Source organism: Mizuhopecten yessoensis, unplaced genomic scaffold (assembly GCF_002113885.1).
Source record: "Mizuhopecten yessoensis strain PY_sf001 unplaced genomic scaffold, ASM211388v2 scaffold11103, whole genome shotgun sequence".
NCBI lineage: Eukaryota > Metazoa > Mollusca > Bivalvia > Pectinida > Pectinidae > Mizuhopecten > Mizuhopecten yessoensis.
The window spans coordinates 826,626-836,849 of NW_018408881.1; the positions used below are offsets into that span (position 1 = coordinate 826,626).

The 10,224-nt window shown below is 39.4% G+C and overlaps 1 protein-coding gene across 1 annotated transcript in view; it reads right to left on the reverse strand.

The window, feature by feature from the left end:
* Positions 1 to 403: 403 nt before the first annotated feature.
* The window catches only part of LOC110465875, a 10,786-nt gene continuing 965 nt past the window's right edge, over positions 404 to 10,224 (reverse strand). The window contains exons 2-4 of the mRNA XM_021522002.1: positions 4,713 to 4,855; positions 3,808 to 4,299; positions 404 to 2,765 (exon numbers count right to left, since the gene is read on the reverse strand). Of these exons, the coding sequence (XP_021377677.1) occupies positions 2,083 to 2,765; positions 3,808 to 4,299; positions 4,713 to 4,845 (1,308 nt within the window). The 5' untranslated portion in view covers positions 4,846 to 4,855 and the 3' untranslated portion in view covers positions 404 to 2,082. The remainder of the gene's footprint in view (positions 2,766 to 3,807; positions 4,300 to 4,712; positions 4,856 to 10,224) is intronic.

The window sequence follows — 10,224 nt, forward strand, 5'->3', positions numbered from 1 at the left end:
TGAAGGCATGCGTCTAGCTATTTGATTGGTCTCAGGTAAAAAAAATACCTTACCAACACTAGGTTAATGTCCTTTGACGATCACAGAGGAGCGACACCCGACTTGAAAGCCATTAAGTTTTACTGTTACGCGACCGCAAAATTTTGTTGATGTACATCAAAGGATAAAACTCGTCTCATCCACAACATGGCGCACACTAAGCCTTCGATTTTGCTTTGACATAATACAGGGGTGCAGAGAGCGAAAGTAAGTGTAACCCCATCCTCGATATCCAGGGGTTACGCTCACTTTCGCTCTCTACACCCCTGAAATATGTCATAGCAAAATTGAAGGCTCGGTGTGCGCCACCTTGTTGCTGATACAAGGAGACTAGTTCGATCCTTTGATATACATCAAAAGAATCTCGCGGTCACGTAACGGTAAAAATTGACAAGCTTGGAAGTCGGGCGTCTCTCCGTTGTAATCTTGTTTGGCCATGCGTTTGAGTCATACCTGTTTTCTAAATCTTTACAACCGTACATTTCTACTTCTACTTCTAAATGGTACTGACCAACTTCAACAATTTGAAGATAAAATTTATGTACATAAATTGAATATAATGCATAAAATATATTACGCCTATGTGATCTTAGACAGAAAACCCCCAAAAGTTAAAAATGCCGTCTGCATCACATCGAGGCTATTGATTATTTTATCACTCACTTTCAAACATAAAAATATGTTCAATCGTTAATCTAAAGCAACGCGCCATAATCAAGGGTTATGTGATGTTTGACAAATCAATGACGTTACCCTGGTAACACTGCACAAAAGATGACACAATAAGGACGTTTAATAAAAAACTAACTTTCCATAGGTTGCTGACTATAAGACTCTTTCATGTCTAGGGGTGTAGGATAAGAACATTCAACCAATACCGTTTTCGAATTGATGCAAAACGAGAATTAAATTTCCTTATGCTACACCCCTGGGCATCGGCATGACAGAGTGTTTATCTCTCTCATTCCATTCACCAGAATTGGCTCAGCAACCACACAAGGGTGTCATAATTTTCCCATCGCGGCATCGGATTTAATGTGTCCGGTTTCGTGACGTCACGTCATTGTTGTCCCAGTGTAACGTCACGCAGGTGAAATGGGGTGTTACATTAATTGATAAAACACGTTTTCTTCCAGCTTTGTCGCGAGATCATTTTTTTCGTCATGGCCACGTATATAAAACCGAGTAACCACATGCGAGCGATGAGAAAATTGTTCTCACGACAAACCAGGAACACACTGTGTGATAAACAGTTAAACGTCTATATACTACGATCTGACATACTTCTTCATTCAAAACATATCAAGTAAATACCATATCCTTCAATTGATTTCTTGCCTTTATGATAATCGAGATCTAACAAAGATATATTAGATTTGCGTGGAGGAGTACCACTCAACTTAAAACTATGTAGAAAGACATTTTTAATACAATATTACACTGGCTTTTCCAGGTGCACATTTAAGCTTCAAATGGTGTTGTTATCCTCACAATATTTTTTCATAACTTTATCATGATTTGTTTGATGATGGGCTATTTTCCCGATTTACCAAACACTCCTTTTACGTTAAGACAGTCCTTACTGTGACAAGGTAAACACATCATATATATGTTAAAGTCGGCATATTACCAAATCAAGCCTACATGTCACATGTCCCTATTTGTAAAGCACGTGCTTTATCATGCCGGAAATTCCAAACACTCTTTTCACATAACCATGATGACTATTTTAAACATGGTCTTGACTAACCTTTGATCGTAGATCAAGCAAAATCACATGGTCACTGTCGAGTTACGACAATGGTTGTACTATAGACAGAGTAGGTGGTTTAAGCATATTACTAAGCATCATCATCACTTCCTCGATTTCGGCATGCATAAAATCTAGCTTAACGCTGATTTCTTCCTTCTCTACATGTGCTGTATCGTGGACTGTTATTTCGCCTGTTTCTTGACCGGAGAAGTCGTTGCCTGCTGATTTCTCTTTTTCCTGATGTCGAGCAAATTGGTTGTCATCTCCAGCTTGACCACCACTAAGCATTGTTAAAAATTTGTCCCTGTCATCCCTGGCATGTACAGAGCATTATTTAAGATGTCCGTATTCCTATTGGAAACAGCTGGTGGAGGATAGGGCATCTGTGTCACATTGCTAAGCATCATCTTCAGTTCCTCGAGTTGGGTCGACATTGAATCTAACTTCACGTTGATTTCTTCATTCTCTTCATGTGCTGTTCTTGGGACTATGACTTCCTTCTCAATATTTTGATCTGACAATTCAATGGCTGTGGTTTTGTCACTGGAGCTACCTCTTTCATTTAACGCTTCGGTAGTAGGTGATTGGCCCTCGTTGGATAAGATGACTGTTCCTGCCTCTGTTTGTGTGATAGCGTCCTTGGTTTCTTTTTGGTTTGGTTGCCTCACATCATTTGGCGCATCTGGCCTGTATATTACAGTGGACTGTAAATGTTGCTTGGCAAATGTGACATCATCCCCAACTTGGTCACCACTGAGTTGTTCATTATTTATCTTTGCTAAAAAGTCTCTTACATTCTTTCCTGGCATGTGTATAGCAGTGTTAAAGGCACCTTTATTCGTCTTTGTAGCAGCTGATGGAACACCGAACATGATTCTCTTCTGATCCTGTTTCGCGTTTGACTCATGATCTGCCACTGACCGTTGTAAATCTGTGTCTTTTGTTTCACGCGGTACGGTCCACATATCTTGTCCTGCCATCAAAACAAATCACAAATACAGATGAGTATTCCCTAGGTGCATCACATTATAAATTATAAGTGGCCACGAAGAGAGATTTTCTCCAATGATTAAAGTGTTGGATGGGTCAAAGGGTAATCTACAGTGATATAAGATGACCCACACTTTTCTGGCATCCTCGTTAGTTGGAACTTAATCACGTGTAGGTCTGTGATTTGTGATATTGACTCGGTGTTACTATATTTAGAAATAGCAGGTTAATATTCATTTTATGACGTTATTTCAGTTAAAATGACACAGTGTTATGTGCCAAATATAGTGCAATACTCCTGACAATTTTCATACGGTCCATCTTGTTTGATCATAATTATGTGGTTATATAGACATAAACAACTTATAATGAACTCGAATTCGTCTCGGTTAACGCCGCTTTCTCATGTTCATAAAACCACATATTCACCTCAACTGATAAGTATCGTGAACTGCGAATTATATAATTATGTTACTTCCCTTATATATGAGGGTGAAATGAAGATTATTTTTTGAAACCAAACATGGAACACGAGCTGGTAAGAGTAAACAAAATAATTTCTTAAAGAATATTGTGACTTACAATAATTGTAAATGATGTAACAGAATATAGAAAGTTATACGATGATTTTAGAAATCGGTATGGCAAACTTGTAGTTTGATTATAATAATTTTGCATAGGTTTTCCAATTATTGGACCAAATTACGTGCGTCAGATGACACTTCCTCCACTGTGCGTATTACCTCTGAAATTTATACATGACGATGTTACCTTTTCCAATATACTGTAGAAGTATTATTAAGACATTATTGCAAGTGGAAATGTTTGCAATGTGACAGTAAACTAAACTGACCACGGTATAATAATTTTGGCATTGACAATGGTTTGAAATCTATTTATTCTATATATATACACATACACAAAGTATATATTCGCGTTTGGATGATACAGCTTAATATCCTCAACGTTGAAAAACGAGAATTTCAACACCGCGAAAAAGTAAACGTTTGCAGTAAGTAGATTACCTGTAGATTCATCCACTTCCTTTGGCACTGTAGATGGGCATGCTTCGCCTTCATGGTCTTGTGTTGGAAACTCCACATACTCATCTGTCACGTCAATGTCGCGGCGGCCGTTGGTCGGTGTTGGACTGGGCATGTACTTTTTTAACTGATTTGTGAAAATGTTAAAATTGTGTTCAGTTTGTTTCCAGGCCGAATCATATGCTTCTGCAAGACCTTCACCATTGCTGGTGTCATCCAAAATCCGTGTCATGAATTTCTCGACACATTGTTTGAAATACGCAATGTTATCATATCTCGGCGGAGGCTTGCTGGGATTGTGCGAACTGGCATTCCATAGGAGAACGGATATAATCATTAAGGCATCGGTGAGCCGCGTTTGGTACCTCCCCAACTCATCTTTCGTTAACAACAGTTCATTTTCCATTTGATGAACTGGGAGAAAATCAAATGAATTTGTACTGTCCTCTTTACTATCTAGGTAATCCACCTCTCCTATAAAAATGAAAAAAATAATTCAATAAACAATCAATTATAATAAAGGTATATCGATATCGATCTACTGTTAAGTATGTCAGAATATCTCTTTACACAATTTAAAAGGGAAATTTTCTGCGATGACATTTAACTGATTTTGTAATGTCATTATCTTTTTATAGTGTGGATGTAGGGAAAGTCTGGTCCTGCTTTGAAAACTGGGGTCGCGGTTGCCGAGTGGTTAATTAAGGCGTCTGACATTCTGCTACCTCTAGCCCTCATTAAATTATTTATATGTGATATCTTTCATCCTAGTGACCCTTTTTGTTGAAAATAACTTCCATTCTACTAAAATAAACAGCAACAATACGGACAAGAGAATCTGTTATGTTTGTACGCAGTTAATAATGTCACGCTAAAATAAGGCAAACCTGGTGGGGGATGAGGATACGGCCAGGTCATATCAATATTCGGACTATTTGGTGGGAATTTTACACTTCCTAAAGAATCGTCTCGTTCAAGTGAGTCTGGGTTTAAAGACTCAATACTGCTATCGTCATCCATACTTCGCTACCTGCCAGCAAAAGAAAAAGTTTTTTTTAAAAAAACGTGTTATTATCTTGCTGTGAGTATGTGCAAGGAACGACAATTCTGGGTTAAGATTGCATCTTTCTTTGGGTTTAAATATCAACATCCAACAAGACAAATGATCAGCAATTAAAATATGAGTAAGTTATATACCAAAAATAATAATAATAGTAATAATAATAATAATACATTAAAGTAGCCTCGGTCTTGGATTTCAAAGATCGGCAATCAATACCACAGGGTCCTGAGAATTTGTTATAGCTATATTTGGACCTAAACTGATGTGTTATGAGTAATTTAACATGTTTAGTGGTTTCGGTCAATTATCGGTAAATACTATTATTGGGGTGACAGTTTGACCGGAAATTGATCTAAACCCCTAAAACTTGAAATTACTCAGACACCTCAGTTTAGGTAAAATTAAAGCTGTAACAAACTCTCATGTCCCTGTGTCCATCACCACATTTTACACATTCACGAAAAATGCATGTGCCAGGTAAGTTGGTATATTTATTTGCCAGAAAAGTAAAATCGAACTGGGCACAAACTATTGAAACATTATCAACGCCCTCATTAATCATCAAACACACACATATACATGTATATATATTATATCAGGTATATTGGCATTCACGAAACGAAGTATCAGAACTATGAGTATATACAAAGTTGGTCTCCGACACAGGGACCTGATAATTTGTTACAGATATATTCGGCCCTAAACTTACCCACTGATGGTATATACGAGTTTGGGGTGGAATTTTTACCGAAATTTGATCTAAACCCCTAAAACGTGTAAAATTGCTTCAGTTTAATTTGTAGCTGTGACAAATTATCATGTCCCTGTGGTCTCCAATAATGTAAACTCCCGGAATTATAGTAAATTATGGAATTAGATCTAAGCCCGTGCTTCTCATACGAGCCTTCATGTTAGTAATCTATGACAATACACCAGAGGTGGTATGCAGGTTATTGGAAGAAAAATAAGTTTCGAGTAGTCTGATATGTTCACATTCTGTGTCCATAGAAAGATTCCTGTTTCCCTACAGTAGGTGTTCAATGTCACTTTCATGATTAACTCATTGTACATGTGAATTATTTAACATAGTTTGTATTTGATAACAATGACAAACAAACTATATTAATGTTTTACATACAACGCCAAATGATCAAATGGGTATATCCAAAATGCTACTTCAGAATAACAATTTAAGAAATAAATATACCGGTATGTATTATTTTTTTATAACTATTAACACGCCTTTTTTCACCAAAAGTAAACGCCATACCGCGAATTATCTTTACAACTTCAGCTTAGTATCAAGTTCATATGCCACAGAATAGATAATTTTCTCCTGTTATATCAATAACTATTTATTAAAGGGATAGTTTTTAATTTTTGTTTTTGTATTCCAGGTAACGCCATGATATCACCAGTTGAGCACGCACGTGTAAACTAAATATACTAGCGGAAAAAAGAAACTGTGCATGCCTAAAATGTGTTATAAAAATAAATGTGTATGACGTAGAACAACAAGGTTATCAGGGACAATTTATTTGTTATTTATTAACAGTTGCATTCCATTTTCCACGTTATGGAATCAATAAGTTCCGCTCAGAAGTGACGTAAACACAGCAGGGGTCAATACTGAGTTCACAAAATTAATACCTCGTATGTCCACCGTTTGCCTGAATGCAAGTCTGGCAACGTCGACGCATGGAGCCTATCAGACGGGTCAAGAATGCTTTTAGGATGGCATTCCAGATCTGTACCAACGCTGCAGCCAAATCAGCCAACGTCACCGGTTGATTAGGTAATGCCCGTAATCTGCGCTTCATTACATCCCAGACGTGTTGAATGGGCGACAGATCGGGGGATACAGCAGGCCAGGGCAACACGTCAACGTTCTGCTGGGCCAGAAAGTTCATAGCGACACGAGCTGTGTGTGGCCTGGCGTTGTCCTGCTGTAGCGTAATGTGACGTTGCTGTCCTTGCACGATGGAACGACGTGGGTCCGGAGGATCTTGTCACGGTAACGTAGCGCGTTCAAATTCCCGTCAACAACCACCAGAAGCGTTCTCCCGTTAGCTGTGATTCCGCCCCAAATCATAACGCTGCCTCCGCCTAAAGATCATCGTGGTACCACACACGCGTCACGGAAACGTTCTCCAACGCTACGATACACTCTGGAACGGCCGTCACTACTATCCAGGATGACTCGCGACTCGTCCGTAAAAAAAATGCCTGCCCAATCCCGTCGAGTAAATCACAAATGCCTTCTGCACCAGTCCAGACGTGCTGCACGATAACATGGCAGAAAAACTGGGCGGATTGCAGGACGTCGCGGACGGATAGCTCGTTCACGCAATCGGTTCCGTACAGTTCTCGGGCTTATTGGTAGCAACCCGGGGATTGTCCGTGCAGTCAAACTTGCCGTTTGGAAGCGATTTCTCAAATGGACAAGCCGAATATTGTTGTCCTGTTGACGTGACGTCACATGTGGATGTCCCGCACGAGGTCGATCGCCGACGTGGCCAAACTGTTGATGTCGTCCTCACAAATCCCGGATTGTGTTTCGATGGACATGAAAACGTGAAGTGACACCGGCTTGGCCCATACCAGCTTGAAGCATACCAATAATCCGGAGGCGGTCATTTTTATTGAGCCTCGGCATAGCATTAATCACAAATTTAAACGTTATAATGCTGTTTTTACTGTTCACTTGTCTCAACAGAGTGATCCAACAGTTGAAAAATAAACTTCCATTGTCGAATTGGATGGCTGGACGAGAAAAAACGTGCAAACTGGTCAACGCCTATAGAGAGTTAACTGCACGGGAAAAAACTGTCAATGACACACGGATAGTGTGAATGTGTCATATTCGGTCATGTGTGTGAATTTTCATGTATATGCAGTTGGTAATATATGTTCTATAACAATTCTCCGCATGCACAGTTTCTTTTTTCCGCTAGTATAGATGGCGAAGCCCACATGTGTTGTTGTCAACGTCAAGGAAACTTGTTATGTTCTATGGTCAGGTTATGGGATGGTAGCTCCAGTTTGTAGGACCAATAGATATTAAGTGAATGTCCGTGTAGACTGTAAATGTGTAAGACCACACACTTGTGTTTTTCTAACGAATCAGAAAGCACTCATTTATTGCGCGGACGAATATATACGTCCGCGAGTGTTTTACGATTCGTTAGAAAACACAAATGTGTGGTCTTGCTTTTATCACATACCTTCCTTATTTGGTAGAGATCGATACAAAGATTTTGAAAACTTTGATATTTTTGGCAAATACCGTAAACTTTTCAGTTCGCCATGACAAGGGGATTCCCATAAAAAGTAGTTCCGGCTAGTAGGTAAATACAACATTCCGTATTGCACATGTGCAATACAGAACGTTGTATTTGTCTAACCCGAGATTCTGCCGAGGGTTAGACAACCAAAAAGAATAACCCCGAGGGTGGGAGATTTCTCTGTTACATCCTCAAGGTAGGGGATGATTATTTTTCTCGCATCCTATTATTTCAGTCACAACTCCATCGATGGTAGTCTGCCATGGTTGTAAACGAGAACACATGTACGGTATGAACATCGTCATTCACTTTTAAACAGGTCACAATGACCGGTGACACATGTTAATGACGTCACAATTGAACACGTGCTAATCGGCACGAGGCTATCTCTCCCTAGGGGTGACAAGTTGATCTTTCCCGACTAAAACGGGGGATACACCTGTGAACTGTGGGAGAAATTTCTATCTCCCACCCTCCACAGGTGTGTCTCCCTTTAAGCCGGAAAAAATCAGCTTGTCACCCCCTCGTGCAGAATGGCGCGAGCTAAATCAAAACAATAGTATGACGTCACGTCAACAGTAGCAGCCCATGGAAGACAACTCTAGATTTGCTGGAAAAACATACAATCAACGCTTATATTTTATGCAATCAATGCTTGTCAGTGGATTTGTGAGTGAAACAGGATGGGAGAAAAACAATCATCCCTACATTGAGGGTGTGACAGAGAAATCTCCAACCCTCGGGATGATAGTATCGAACGTCTTACCCTCGGCACAGCCTCGGGTAAGACTATCAAGAAAGTCCCTCGGGTTGGCGATGTCCCTGTCACACCCTCAAGGTAGGGGAAGATTATATTAGTCTTACCCTGGGTTCCTTGCCATGACAAGTGTATGACGTAACGACCACAATTCATTAGCGTCACGTTACCAATGACAGATCACGACAGATAGCTGATTGGGTTTGCTGGAATCATTCAACCACACTTGTATTGGAAGTGTGTGTGTGTGTGTGTGTGTGTGTGGGGGGGGGGGGGGGGGGGGGGGGGGGGGGTATAACCATTTCCCACTTTGGGAGATTGATAAGATTTAGTCATACCCTATGCTAAATGTATACCATAGAAATATCAACCCTCGTAGTAACATTCTAGATAGCTTGAATGTGTAACCCTCGGTTTGAGGCAAGCCTCGAGTTAGACAATGAAGAATATTACTCCTAGGTTGAGATTTGTTTACTGTTATACCTCCATGGTAGGGGAAGATTCTATTCGTACCTTGCTATTATCAGTCGGTTTTAGCTTGAAGTAAACCTCGGATTAGACAATGAAAAATAGCACCCCTTAGGTTGAGATTTCTCTGTCATACCCTCACGACAGAGGGAAATTTTCTTGGCACCTTCCTATTATGTTATGACATCACGGCTGTCATATCCTAGGATTTGACAGAGAAATCGTATCATGGAGGGATGACAGAAAAATCTTGAAGACCGATAAGGGGAAACAATTCTGTAACTGGTGGGAGATTCTTATAATACCTGTTAAATTTTCCAAAAATGAAATTTCTCAAAATCATTGATTAAGCAGCAGGCCGGTTGGTACAATAATATGTATGTAATTTTCATTATAAACAAAATTAATAAGTCCGGACTCGGGGCGGCACCTTGAGGTACCCCAGTAGAAATACAAACATGCCAGTCAGAAACTTGACCATTAAGAAGGGGTACCACTTTAATGCTTCAGTAAGCCATAACGGATAAGCTTGATTTTTTTCAGAAATGAAGTCTATGGTAAGGTTATTATGAAATTTTGTTTTCCTCTATCATTCCGTTTATAGAAAACGAGGGGGTCAAATATGGTATTATAATTAGATGATGTGTATGTGTATCTTTCTAATTTCTCATGATTTTTTTTATCTTTTTTTTAGAGAAGTGAATGTTAAGTACTAAAAACTAATAGCTCTTTTCAACATAAACATCTAACACCACTTCCAAAATAAACTTAAAACCCGTTCATTTAACGTCATCATGACTAATTATTAGCTCCAGTAAATTAGGGGG